Source organism: Arvicola amphibius, chromosome X (genome assembly GCF_903992535.2).
Source record: "Arvicola amphibius chromosome X, mArvAmp1.2, whole genome shotgun sequence".
Taxonomy (NCBI): domain Eukaryota; kingdom Metazoa; phylum Chordata; class Mammalia; order Rodentia; family Cricetidae; genus Arvicola; species Arvicola amphibius.
Window position 1 is genome coordinate 99,957,288 of NC_052065.1, and position 14,787 is coordinate 99,972,074.

Below are 14,787 nucleotides of genomic sequence, written 5' to 3' on the forward strand. Positions count from 1 at the left end.
GCAAGGAAGTCAGGACCGTGAGGAGTGCGTTTACCCATTGAGACGGTGGGACAGATCTAACGGGAGACCACCAAGTCCAGTTGGAATGGAACTGATGGAACAGGGGACCAAACGGGGCTCTCTGAATGTGGCTGACGGTGGAGGAGGACTGATAAACCAAGGACAACGGCAATGAATGTGAACTCTACAGCATGGACGGGCTCACTGTGAGCCTTAACCTTCACCTGGCGATGGATGGAGATAGAGACAGAGCCCCACATTGGAGCACCGGACTGAGCTCCCAAAGTTCTGATGAGGAGCGGATGGAGAGAGATCATGAGAAAGAAAGTCAGAACCATGAGGGATGCATTCACCCACTGAGACGGCAGGACAGAACTAATGGGAGAACACCAAGTCCACTTGGAATGGGACTGATGGAACATGCGACCAAATCGGACTCTCTGAGGGTGGCTGATGGTGGAGGCTGACAGAGGAGCCAAGGACAATGGTGATGGGCTTGGTCTCTACGAAATGGACGGGCTCTGTGTGAGCCTTGTCAGTTTGGTTGCTCACCTTCCTGAACCTGGGGGGAGTTGGGAGGACCTTGGACTCAACATAGTGTAGAGAACCCTGATGGCTGTTTGGCCTCAAGAGGGAGGGAGTGGGGGTGTGGGTGGAGGGGAGGGGAGGGAAGGGGGAGGATGAGGGGAGGAGATGGCAATTTTTAATAAGAAAAAAAGAAAATTAAAAAAAAATAAAAAAATTAAAAAAAAAGAATTTTGCTGTTCTGGATGTATTAGAAATACCTGTAATCTCAGCATTGGGCCAAAGAAAGCAGGAGGGTGTTAGGGACAAGGCACTAAGTCTGAAAAACAGAAAAAAAATGGATAAAGAGAACCTAAAGGTTCAGCTTAGAGCATGCAGCAACTTAAGAGACATGGCTGTATGTGGAATGTTTCTAGTTCCATGCGTTGTTCAAAGACTAAACCTTGATAAACTCTGTTGGGTTGCAAAAACTGAAATGGAGATCTATCTTGTTTTCTATTGTTTTTATATTAATTCTTTCCTTTATCATTCTAGATTATAGACGAAGCTTTAGTATTCCTATGGTTGAGTGAACACAAAGTGCAAAAAACAAGAGCCATGGTGATATGTGAACATATTATGCATCACAGTAAATAAAGTAGGAACTATATGATATGTATCTCTTCAAAAATTGTAATTGTCAATAATGTTGCTTTGGAGAGTACTGCTTCAGGATGATTAACAAGAAATACAAGGATATACAGGAACATATACAAATACAGACAAAGCTGTCATTTGCAAATAATTAGCATTTGGCTTAGTTTTTAAATAGGACTTGCTCATCCTAGCCATATTATGTATTTTTATAGAGTTTGGTATCTGAAATTATTTCTTCCATAAAGAAATTTAAAATTTAAGCTTCTCTGCCTTTTAAAGATCCCTGGGAACATGTGACTCTATGACAGGGCAGTTTTATTTGTACAAGCAAGGTGCTAGTATCCACAATCAGTGCTGTAAAATCTTCATGAATATAATTTCATTTCTTCTCTAGTTCATAAAACTCTAGTGCCTAGACTATGGATCAGTGAAAATGTGGATAGCCTTTGGTGTATGTCTTTCATCCCAGCAGTTGAGAGACTTAGGAAGAAGGATCTCTGAGTTGGAGGACAGCCTGGTTTACAGAATGAGTTCCAGTACAGCCAGGGCTACACAAAGGCAACCATGTCTTGGAAAACTACAAAAAAAATGAATGTCCCTGAAATTTTGTGAGAACAGGCCAATGCACATGCAGAAATGCAGCTTTTTTACTACTTTCCCCGCCCCCACAAAGATTCTCCAAATTAAAAGTCCTTACCAGTAATTTTGGGGAGCAAAGCCATTACAGTCTTCTGCCTGCATGTCTGCTTGCAGACCAGAAGAGGGCACCAGATCTTATTACTGATCTTTCTGAGCCATGTTTTGGTAGCTTGAAATTAGACTCAGGAAGAGTAGCCAGGGCTCTTAACTTCTGTGCCCTATCCCTAGCCCTCTGCATATATTCTTACATTCCAGAAGAGGGGACCAGATCCTATATAGCGAATCTGGAAAACACAGTTTACAATTCATAGTTTCTAAGAGAGAAGTGGCCTCATTGAAAAGCACTAGGGTGGAGGGGTGATATAAGGAAGGGATAGGTTAGGAAGTAATAGAAAAGTCCCCTCGTTGTGATTTGTGTAGGTAGGAAAGGTGTTTGGCTAGGAATTTGAATGATTTCAGTGGGTGAGTCTAGACTTACCTGGTAACTGGCCCTGGGGAGACAAGGGCTAGGGAAATACTCGTGAAGGGGGTGGAGATGGAGGGTGAGTTGACTTCTGCGTTTTTGCAGCAGAAACGCACTAATCCAAGGAAGATGTATTATGTCTAGGTCTTGAGCAGGGCATTGTCTTTAGGATCAACAAAAGCATATGAGGTCACACCATCAGAATCACACAGACAAAAACGCCCGATTAAAACAGGCTTCTGTAAAATATTTTTCTTAATTTGTTTTTCTTATGGATGTCTGATTCAGGAGTATCTGTTTGAGACCAGATCCATGGTAGAAAATAAAGGAGTAAAGGCACTGAAATCCCAAGGTAGGAGTGGTTTAAAATGGCCTTTGTTATTTAGAGCTGGGGGTTGAATCCTTGCTCTCAGAATTGCCAAGCAGGCTCTACCTGCTGAGCCACACCAGCAGTCTTGCAACTGACTTTTAAAGGCCACCATCAGTGTGGAGTTTGCTGCCTCCATTCCCTGTACTCTGCATCCCCAGTATTCTTTCCTAGTTGAGGCTCCTATTATGACCACCTGCATGCTGTTGGACCCAGCCTTGGGTCAAAGGCCCAGACTTCACTGGTTTTGTTTATCCTTCACTTATTTCTTGGCTACTTAGGTAGAAACAGAATCAGAGGGGAGGGGAAGGAGAACAATGGAGCCCATGAGGTCCTTTATCCTGGCCAATCAGGTGACTTTGTACTTCAGGTCAGCAATATCCTCATTGTCTTTCCCTGGAAAGGGCTCATTCCTGTTGGTGATTAAATATCTGTTTGTCAGGGATTGTGCTATGCTGTCATACTTAGCTATTATTCTTGTTTAATGTAGTCTTTCTATTTCTTTATGTACTTTTTCCTATTCACTTGTTTTTTCTAATTTATTCTTAGAAGTAGAATCTCTGTCAGTGGTCTGCAAGTATTCTTTTAGGATTCCTAGCTAGTGAATTCCAATAACAACAACAATAGATAAATAGATAAATAAATAAATAAATAAATAAATAAATAAATTTTAAAAACCCTTTAATTGTTTCATTTTGTGTTTTGAGACAGGGTCTCTCTTTGTAGCCTTGACTGTCCTGGAACTCACTCTGTAGATCAGGGTGACTTCAAACTCACAGAAATCCACCTGACTCTGCCTCTTGAATGAGGGGAATAAAGGCATGTGTCACCACCACCAGTTCTTTTTCTTTCTTTCTATATGAGACATGGTCTCTCTAAGCTGATAAGGCTGTCTTAGAAATGGTCATCCTTATGCCTCAGCCTCCTAAGTGTTGTAACCACAGGTGTCTATCACCATGCTTATTCAAACTATTTTAAGACGTTGTCATGTGAGTAGATTCTAAAAGGACAGGATTTCATGTTATCAATCACACAAAACCTTAAAAAGGCATCCTAATTCTGTGCTTGTCTGATAAGGCTCATTTGATATCCCAGGAATAAATTGGCTCTGATGGATACAACCAGGGGTATGGCCTTGGTATCCAGTAGACATGGGCTACATGATGCTTCTATTCTTCCTGCAGTGCACAGGATGGCCCACCTTACCTAACCTCTCAGAGAAAGTTATCCACACCCAGTGACAACTGTTTAGAGGTTAAGAAAGCCTGCCTTAATCATTTCTCCTCCCTGGCCAGTCAGATTCTCCCATTTCAAGGTCTGTACATTAAAGGACATTGAAAAAATTAAAGGTGAAGAGGGAAGGGACAATGGATAAAATATTTTCAGGGGGTTGAGGGTTGAGCCCAACACCTTTTGAATGTAGTGGTCTCTTCTACTGAGTGATATACTCTTACTGAAAAATATCTGGTAAATTAGAGGAAACCATTACGTGTACAAATTTTTTGTACTGTCCTTAGTTGCACACCTCTAATTCAACCCTCATAATAGACTCTACTACAAATGATTTTATAGAATGCAACAGAAAAAGGAGAAAATTCAGGTCAACATAGTCTTATTGGTATGGGGCAGAAGTACCGAGACTTAAGGCAGGCATACCTGCAAAACTGGCACTAGGAAATCCAAAGTGGAAAAACACAAGTTCAAAACCATCCTGAAGTACACAGGGAACCTATCTCAAAAGCAAAACAGTGAACTGGAGAGATGGCTCAGTCATTAAGAGCACTTACTGATCCTTCAGAGGACCCAAGTTTGCCAGCACCTTCCTCAAGCAGATCACAACAGCCTGTAACCCTAGATCCAGGGGAAACAGTGCCCTCTGTAGGCCACAGGCATCCACCCCCAAACACACAAGAGGAATAAAAACAAACATTTAAAACTAAACAAATAAAAAACCCCGAGACTAATTATTATGCAAATGCCTTTATTTGAACTACGAAGTTGCTACCAAATTACATCACTTTTCAGAGTTAGAATAACATAATAATCTCGAGAACTATAGCAAAAAGCTTGACAAAGCAAGAGAACATCAAGTCCGACATACATACTTTCTCTTTCTCATAACCACATCCTTGTTATAGGTGTTGAACTTAAAAATTTATTGTTCATTTGGCATTCTTTGCTTATTGAATCATTATCTAAATGCTGAGCTCACTTCCTCCTCCTAAGTGTCATGTTCAGCAGAATTTTAGATTGAAAGAGAGTTCTGTGATTAAGTTTTCAGACCAAAGAAGCAAGTGTCGAACTGACTCATTGAAGACAAAATATTCCATTTAATTTGAGCCTGGGTGTGAGGGGAAAACATAACCTATGGTCCATTTTCCTCCACCTATAGTCTATGCTTATTTTCATATATACTTGAAGCCCCTTAAAAAAAGTAGCAAATCAGCCGACTTGTTGACTGTAATCAAAATATTCTTAAATGTACAAAAAATAATCATGTAGAAAGAATACTGTAAAAAGATACTGATTTTTAAGAATAAACGAATGAGAAAAGCTTCTATTACATTCCGCACAGCCAGTTACTTCAGATTTTCAGCACTACAAAGTAAGCAAAGGAGACTTCCTCTCCACACAGTATCTGACCACAGTTCTTCAGTAAGAACTGGTAGGTCTGGGAAAGCAAAATGGCAAGCTAATACTAGTCCTATCTACCCATGTAAGCAAGCCTCAAGAGATGGACATCCTAAGAGTGAAAAGATACACGGAGAGATAATACACAGCGACAGGAAATATCAAGGGCAGCATTCTAGGAGGAGAGAGCAGATGGTCTTCTTGTGAGCATGTTCGGGTGTGCTGGACAGATCCAGCTCGAAGGGAAAGAGGAATTGCTTGTTACTAAAAGTCTGTCCAGAAGGCTGTCATGATGAGCTAGTCTTGTTAATCAAAACTGAAAGTCCTTTAAAAGACCACAAATTCCTTAAGTCATGAGCACTTCACCTGGCAATAGCTGACTGTGTAATCATGCGCCTGTGAGTAAGGTTGGTTCTATTCAGATTGGTTACTTTACACTCTCTTCATCCCCCTGCCCATCAAACATGCAAACACGGTCATGACCATCTTGGGTTTTACTTCCACGAGGTCTTCAGGGAGAGCATATACTCTGGCTCCGATTCTTCTAGCCATTGACACTGCATACCTAGTTTTGGGAGAAACAAAAATCAAGATAAGAGTCTTCTTTGTCAAGGGTAAATTTGAACTTTTTTTTTAACCTTTGAACTTTTTTAAATGATTTTTTAAAATTTTTGTTTTATGTACTTTGGTGCTTTGCCTGCATGTATATCTATGTGAGAGTGTTAGAGCCCCTGAAACTGGAGTTACGGAAGTTGTGAGCTGCCCTGTAGGTACTGGGACCTAAGGCTAGGTCCTCTAGAAAAACAGCCAGTGTTCTTAATCACTGACCCAGGTCTCCAGCCCAAAGGACACCATCTATTTCTTCTTATATAATTTGGTGACTGGGATACAAACTTTCTGTATTCAAAGTACAAATCAGAGAACTGGGCATGGTGGCACATGCTTATTACCCTAGCACTCTGGAAGCAGAGGCTGAGGTCCAAGGGTCCCTGGAAGTTTGAAAGTAGTCAGAACTACACAGTGAGAGAGTGTTTCAGAAAAAAAGAAAGTACCTATTAATAATTACACATTTGTTTTCTGTTTTATTTTTGTTTGAAAATGATTTTTTAACTTATACTAAATCAAAACATGAGATTTATTTATTTAATTTTATGTGTATGTGTGTGTTCTCTTCATGCAAGAATGGGCACCAAATGTGTTCCTGGTGATTTAAGAGGTCAGAAGAGGGCATTAGATCTCCTGAAAGCAGAGTTGCAGAGGTTTGTGAGCTACCATGTGGGTGCTGGGAACTGAACCCAGGTTCTTGGTAAGAACAGCAAGTACTCTTAACTGCTGAGCCTCCATCTCTCCAGCTCCAAGTTATACTAAGTTTTTACTGTCTACTATTTTGGACTTTATTTACTCATTTCTTCCAAATGTGGATGTGGAGTGAAAACAAAAGCCTGAAGCACTGATGTCATAAAAAAAATGACATCAAAAAAATGTGTGTGTGTGTGTGTGTGTGTGTGTGCGCGCGCGCGCGCGCGTGCGTGTGCAATTGCCTAGGATGAATGCACAATCAATTACAAAATTTTCTTATCCATGTAATGAGATAACAGATAATATTCTTTGGTGAGTGTGGTGCTGGGAATGGAAGTCAGGGACTTTTGTATGCTACTTCCCAAACATTAAGTGCCTCAAGTAAAACTAAGTGCTAAGGTCAATGCACCAGGTACTTCCAGATACTGAAGATATCAAGAGCTAGATGTGAGAATCTGCATGCTACATAGAGAATTGTTGGGCCAAGGACAGGCAAAGTATAAGATAAAATGATTAACATATACAGCTAAGAGAACAGGCAGAATCAAACCTCAAATGATTCAGAAAGCATTTCCAAGATGCTGCTACAGGAATCTTTATGGATATTAAAATACAACATTTTCAGTAAAAAATACTTCTTAAAGAAGAAAGAAATGAATTTCCACGATTTCCAGGGCAGCATCTTTGCTCTCCTACAAAGCACAGTTGAGGACTGGTTATCAGCATGTATTGGTAGTGTTATCATGAGTCCCCCAGTAAACTAGAGCACAGTCTTGGTCTTTAGTGAAGAAGGGAAGAAATGGTGGAAAGACCTACATATTGCTATAATGTAAGAAACTTCCAGGACTCGGGCTTCTAGTAAGGGATAGCAAGTGTGCCCAGCTGATTTGGGGACTGAAGAAGGTAAACTCAACATATATTGCAAGAGTGCTTGACTCATCACAAGTAACAGAGGCATAATTGGATAATGTGTTTAAATAAAAGATATAGACAAACACTCTAAAGTATGATCAGCCATCCTTGTAAGTGTTGTCTTTGCCTTGTTTGAAGTTCGTACATATTTGCATTAAATTGTCCAAATAATCCCCTAAATCAGGTGCTTAAAATCTTGAAGGGCAGACACATTGCTAATTTCCTTTTGTCTATTTGTTGATTATTTGTTTATTGTCAGTGTCACATTGTGTAGCCCAGGTTGTTGTTGAAATCAATATCTTCCTGCCTCAGACGGCAGAGTGCATAGATTAGTGCTATACGTCACCACACCCAACATACATGGTTCTTAAAATGGGGGGTGGGGTCTAAGGATCGAGCCCAGTGCCTCATTCATTCATCTCAAGCCCTATACCACTCAGCTACACCCCATCCTTTCTTGTGTGTTTTCCTCTTTTGAGACTGAGTCTTGCTATTTTGCATAGGCTGGCTGAGAATCTGCCCTTTTCTTGCCTTACCCTCCTGAGTAGTTGGACTTCTAGGCTTGTATCACAGTGTCTGGTTTCTTAATTGTGTTTTTATACATTTAAATCTTAAAGATTGTATTTATTTATTTGTGTGTGCCTGTGTATGTGGAATGCGTACTTATGGTGTGTGAACGACTTGTAGGAGTCAGTTCGTGGTTTGTACCATGTGGGTACTGGGGATCAGATACTGGAGTAAGAGCATTTACCTGCTGATCCATCTTGGTGACCCTTATCATTTTTCTTACATTAATTTTAAACCTTTGAACCCTGTAAAATAAAAGTATCTTCATCTTTATTTTGTGATGAACTCGAAGCTTAAAAATATTTCCCTTATGGGCTAGAGAGATGGCTCACTGGCTGCTCTTCCAGAGAACCTAGATTAAATTCCAAGTACCTACATGATGGCTCAAAACAATCTGGAAGTCCAGTGTCAGAGGATAAGACACAGTCTTGTGGCCTGTTCAGGCAATAGGCACACAAGTGGTACACAGGCATACCTGTAGGAAAAACACCCCCACACATAAAATAACTATATAGGTGGAAAATGATATTTCTCCTCACAGAAATAAGATTACACCATATTTGTATTTTTGTGTTTGACATTCATCTCCATAGTCACCCACACTGTTGCAAATGATAGAATTGGATTCATATAGAGGCTATATAGGTTTCACTGTCTTGAGTGGGCTCCACAAAGCTATTCTCACTAAGGGACAGAGGCTTGGGTATTTATGTGGAGGGGTAAAACGGGGAGATGTTGGTGACAGGGATATATAATTGATGGTAAATAGTGAAGAGATGAAGTGGTCAAGAATAGGCAAACACAGAGCTAGAACCTAAGTGGTTTGCTGCGTGCTCAGAGTAGAGTGCAGTGACAGTGGCGAGTGATGCTCAGGAAGGTTCTGTTACTATTTGTTAAGTGTTCTAAAATTGATTGTGGTGATGGATATAACAGTGTGAACAAGGTCAAAACCATTAGATACTGTATTTAAATGAGTGAATTGTTTGTCTGTGAGCTGTATCTCAATAAAGCCATTCAAAGTAAAGAGATCTTTTCCAGATGCCATCAATATCCAGGGAGAGAACCCATAACAGAGTGGATTCCCTGGCTATAATACCAGTGTTCTTTGTACCGACATGGAGCAATTGCCCTTACTTGGCATTATTGTGCTTGTCATCTTCAGTAAGACTCCCGCTCTTAACAAGGTCATAGTTAATGCAGCCTGGCTGGATGGCATCAATTAAATCCACAACCGCCAAACTGGAGCTGATCGTCTTGTCCTATTAAAAAAAAAAGGAACAAAATACTTAAGAATTTCACTACTTACAAATTATGTGTTCTTGATGTAAGCCTGGGCAAGGGAAGAAAAATCTTGGCATAGCTCAACAATAATTCTTACAAACAAACCCAAAGTTATCCTTAAAATAATTGCTATTATCTAGCAAATATAATGGATAATAATCAGTATACTGACCTTAAAACTCTGAATGGAAGTTGACTTTCCAGCTTCACTCAATGTTCGGTTCACCCAGTTTACAATGATGTCATCATTCGCTTTCTGACCTTCTCCAAGATCTTCCAGAACATTAAGGGTGTATCTAAGGGAATCAGCAAAGAAAGTCAATCTATTCTAAGAAGTAAAATAAGCAACAGAGAAATGTCTCATGTATACTTTTATCATGAAGAGTTCATGGGGGCTGGCAAGATGGCTTATTGGGTAAAGCAACATGATGCCTGTGTCTGACATCCTGAATTTTATTCCCAGATCCTACAGTGGGTGGGGAAAGATGATTCACAACAGTTAATCTCTGACCTTCATCTGAGCTGGTATGAGCCACGCTATACTCACTTACACACATACACCTCATACCCTATGCTTTGGCTGGTACCTAGGCAGAATGAAGGCTGTTATTTTTAAGAGATGTTCGTTTTCCGAGTGGGTGGGAAGACTGTAAGGGCCAGAACTCAGAAAGGAGTGCTGAGAAACAGCATCATCTGGACCTGTTGTACTTAGAACTCAACAGTGGCTGTGGTTGCCTGCAGAAGCCCCACACAGGATCATTGGCAGTTTATGCCACTGGGTGACAGCCAATATTTTATCATGGGGTGAAGCTCCTAAAAGTATCCCATGTTCCAAATGGATTGTCCCACACTGTGTACATATGGGCAGCATTAATCGAACTCAGTGGGCTATTTAAAAAAAAAGTATTAAAGTAGGAAGGGGAAGTGGGGGAAATCCAGCAGGAGTTTGAAGGGCTAGAAGAGGGGTTGGATATTATTAGGGCTCATTGCATACATATATGAAATTCTCAAAGAATTATTAAAAATATACCAAAATAAAGGACTCCTCAATTTCTTAAAAATCATAGTTATTATATGTATGTGGATACATGTATGCCATAGTATACCTATGGAAGTCAGAGAACCATTTGCAGGAGATGGTTCTGTTCCTTCACCATGCGAGTTTCAGGGACAGAACTCAGGTCCAGTCAGAGAACAATTTGCAGGAGATGGTTCTGTTCCTTCACCATGCGAGTTCCAGGGACAGAACTCAGGTCATCAAAGGCCTTTAACCAGTGAGGCATCCTGCTGGCCCAGATCTTCATTTTCAATTGGATACATATAAATGTCCCTATTTCTTCTTATATTTTTTTGGGAGGGGTTGTTCCTTTGTGGCAATTTTTCACTCTATAGTTCAGGATGTCCTGCAATTCTCTATGTAGCCCAAGCTGGCCTCCAACTAGACATCCCCCTCCTCAGACTCCTAGGTGCTGAGATTTCAAGTATGAGTCACCATTCTGGGCTTCTGACAGCTTATTTGTTTTGGTGGTCTGAAAACAGCCTCCATGCAGGCTAAGTATATCCTGGACCACTGAGCTAGAGTCGTACCCCAACTGACAATTAAGTTTGTTTGTTTTGGATTTTTGAGACAGGGTCTCTTTGGGTAGGTAGCTTTGGAGCCTGTCCTGGACCTCACTCTGTAGACCAGGCTAGCCTTGAACTTACAGAGATCTGTCTGCCTCTGTCTCCTGAGAGCTGGAATTAAAGGTGTGTGCCACCACTGCCCCGCCCATCTGACAATTTTCTTGAGTGACCCTGCATCAGACTGAAGTCTACACGGCAGACTTCTCTGAAAGATTGGCAACAACTACAGTTCTATCTAACTCACAAGGAGGTATCTCCCAGTAAAGATCAAACATACACTCAAAGAAAACTCATTTCAGAGCCTAAGTACAATGAGCTCAGAAACGTATTTCATGAACTAAATGATTAATTTAAATCTGTGAAAATATACTAAGGGTGAATACATAGACCCGTATTACTATGAAGCTTCAATGGCTAACACTGTACACAATACCTTCTCATCAGCTGCCAGACTAAAGCCAAGGTTAAAGTTGGGTTCCCATCATTCAGGTCTTGTCCTCCAATGCCAACCAGGGAGAATTTAGCTGGATGCTTCCCTAATTCAACTGCATAGTTGCAGTTTTCTAACTGCAAATGTTTAAAAAGAAAGGAATGGTTAAAGGTTGTCATTTGTTCAACCTACATGAGCTCTGTCTCCCACCCCTCTGTGAGTGTACACGCACAGTACATATGTGTGTGCATGCATGTGCATGTGTGTTGTGTAATGGCAGGAATCTGTTCAAAATCAAGACGCAGTTCCTATCCTCAAGAAGCAGCTTATGGTCAAGAGGTTTTGAAGCAAAAGAAAGAAATGAAGAAGATTCCAGATGTGCTACCTTTTTCATGTTGGCTCCCAGCTTTGGGTATGGAGGCTTGTTAACTTTACTCCAGTCCACAGGAATTTTAATTCGTTCATAAAGCTGTAAGATGACCAGGGCATCTTGCAGGTCACTAACAATTCAAAACATAACTTCATCAATAATTGTAAGGAGTAACACAAATCAAACAAGATCTATAAAGTCACAATACCCATGACTCATACTTTTCGCAATCAGTAAACACAATGAACAAAACTAATACTAGGGTTAGTAGGCAGAAGGTAGGAAAATAGTGAAGAAAGAGAATCCAGTTAGGTTACACACCATTGCATGTCAGCAAGAACAGTTCAGCCAGGAAGCTAAAGGCCTTAGAGAATCATGGGTAGTCGGCTACAACTATTCCCAGACTGTTTAAGAAACCCAAAGTACCTGTTCCCTAAGGTACCATCAAGAAATTTATATATTCTATTACTTACAGTCAGTGATCATGCAAAGAAAGAATTTAGACTTTCATGCATTAGGAAAATAACAATTGAAATCACTAATATGAAATATTAATAAGCAATATGAATAGTTGCTACGAATGAACGTGCAGAAAAATTTCAGAGCTGTCATTATTTATGCTAAATCCATTCATGATGTTCATAACTTCATAATAGCAGTAGGGCAGCTTACGCATAGAGATGGTTTACATGAGGATTAACACCAAGAGAGTTCATCCAGTTACGAAAGGTTCTTTCTTCACGAGTTTCTCCTATTAAAACATCCACAAAAATGCATTCAGTCATTAAATGTCTTCTATATAAACAGAGAGGACCAGTGCATATATTCATTTATTTTATGTGCTTTATTCTGATCTAATAATTACCACATGATAGTGTGCCACTGTGATTATGGATAGCTGAAATACATTTACTAAAACATAGGTTAAATTCAGCATGTAGTTGTTATCTTTCTGGTGGGTTTAAAAAGATGATCTAGTTAGACACGGGACTCATGTCTATAATCTCAGTCTTCATGAGGCTGAAGAAAGAGGATCGCCAGGAGTTCGAGACCAATCTTAGATTATGTAGTTTGTTTCAGACCAGTTTCCACTATAGGGTAAGACACTGTCTCACAACCACTTCCGAGGCTCTGGGGAATGTAACTAAGTTTATAGAGTGCTTGCCTAGGGTGCGTGAAGTTCTGGGTTTAAATTGTAACACTCTTAAAACTGCAGATGGAGAATCAGAAACTGAGGGCCATTCTTTATGACATAGTGAGTTCGAGGTCAGCCTGAGACACATGGAATGCTTGACTCAAAATAGATGACTAGATTAAAAAACTCAAATATACAAAACAGAAGACTCTTTTCTCCAAATAAATAAATGTGGGGGTTAATAAAACTTAAACCTGACTTACCAAAAAAAAGATATATCAGTAAAAACCAAAACAAAACGTTTGTTTACTAACTAGTCTCATGATAGTACCCTGGATTTTTATTTTCTTTTTTAGTCTTGGCTGTGCTAGACAAGAGTGCTGGCACTGAGCCACACTAATGATTTTATTTGCAAATTTTATTTCTGTCACCATCTCCATCCGGCAGTTTCCAGTTGTCACTGAGCACTGCATTTGCTTTTAGCAGATTCTTGCAAAAGCCAAATGGACAACGCAGCTCATGGGGTTGGCATCGCAGCATTTAGGCCTCTGGGGTCTTATGCTACAGGCTGCACATTAGAGTCACAGAACTTTTACATTACCTTCTAGTAGAGTCCAGTCAATGTCCTGGTTTTCAGGCTTAGTAAGTGCTGGATATTTATTAAAGAGGTTAGCTACAAAAGCTAAGTTCAGTTTGGGGTTTCCGCTGACAACATCAGCAGGGGTAACAAACTGTCGGCAACCCAATTTATCAGCTTGTTGAAGCATACTTTCAGCTCTCTTCAAGTCATCTGTTTCCTGTTTAAGCAAAAGAAGACATCTTTGAAAGGCCATCCAAAAATATATATAAATTTAACCTATAATCATAGGCTGGGAAATGGATCATACTTTCTTTCAGTTAACACATGGTACATTTTATATAATCATTTGTAAATGTAGAACCAGGAGGCACAGGTTTTGTAGTACCTTTAATTTCCCCAAGATGGGGCCAGAACACATGTCTAAAGAATGAATAAAGCACTTCACTGGGATTATTTCTCATGCCAAAATGCAGAGGGGGAAAAAAGATGTTACTCATTTTTTCAGCCATAATTCTTTGAAGATTCAATTTTAGATATGTATAGTTAAAATAAAAACCTTTTTTTAAAAAAAAAACAAATCTCTTCCACCCCCGTATGTCTGAGCATGCAGAATTCCTGGATGAAGGTTGTTGTGAGCTACTTGAAGTAGGTGTTGGAAAGATCACTATGGTCTCACCAAGAGTAGCAAGCACTCTTAACAGCTGAGCTATCTCTCCAGGCCCTTATTTCTTACTTAATGAAACATATTTGAAAACCAAGCAAGCACACCCTTGGAGTTAAAAGGGATGTTTGGGCTAGGCAGTGGTGGTGCATGGCTCTAATCCCAACACTTCAAAGCAGAGGCAGGAGTGTCTCTGTGACTTTAACTTCAGCTTTGTCTACAGAGCAAGTTCCAGCACAGCCAAGGTTACACAAAGACACCCTGTTTTGAAAAAAAAAGAACAAGAACAACAACAAAGTAAATAAAAACTAAAAAAAGGAAGCGGGTGTTTGCAGCAGTAGAAGACAGCAGCATGGAGGTCGGAAGAGAGGTTTGTAGGGGCAGATTGAAAGAAATGGGCAATATTTTGTAAGAATTTAGATCTAAGAAGATCAATTTAGCCCAAATTCTAGAGCCAGTGGCAAATCCTGGATGGCTATTCCGGCAAGACACAAAAGAATGTAGTAGGAAAAATCAAATGGGGAGGACTTTCTGGTGTGACAGCTCACCTTGACTGTCAGCATGACTTAGAGTGACCTAGGAGACACACCTCTGAGCATGGCTGTGATTGTATTTCCAGAGAGGGCAGGATACCCCAAATAGTTCCCCATAATGAATAAACTGGCCTT

The 14,787-nt window shown here is 40.2% G+C and overlaps 1 protein-coding gene across 5 annotated transcripts in view; it reads right to left on the bottom strand.

Moving 5' to 3' along the window:
* Window positions 1-4,594: 4,594 nt before the first annotated feature.
* Window positions 4,595-14,787, bottom strand: part of Pls3 (plastin 3) — a 114,230-nt gene continuing 104,037 nt past the window's right edge. For all 5 annotated transcript variants that reach the window (XM_038316024.1, XM_038316026.1, XM_038316028.1 and 2 more), the window contains 7 exons: window positions 13,480-13,675; window positions 12,416-12,494; window positions 11,759-11,873; window positions 11,377-11,510; window positions 9,493-9,616; window positions 9,174-9,298; window positions 4,595-5,826 (listed from right to left, as the gene is read on the bottom strand). In XM_038316024.1, coding sequence (XP_038171952.1) covers window positions 5,694-5,826; window positions 9,174-9,298; window positions 9,493-9,616; window positions 11,377-11,510; window positions 11,759-11,873; window positions 12,416-12,494; window positions 13,480-13,675 — 906 coding nt within the window. In that variant the 3' untranslated portion in view covers window positions 4,595-5,693. The remainder of the gene's footprint in view (window positions 5,827-9,173; window positions 9,299-9,492; window positions 9,617-11,376; window positions 11,511-11,758; window positions 11,874-12,415; window positions 12,495-13,479; window positions 13,676-14,787) is intronic.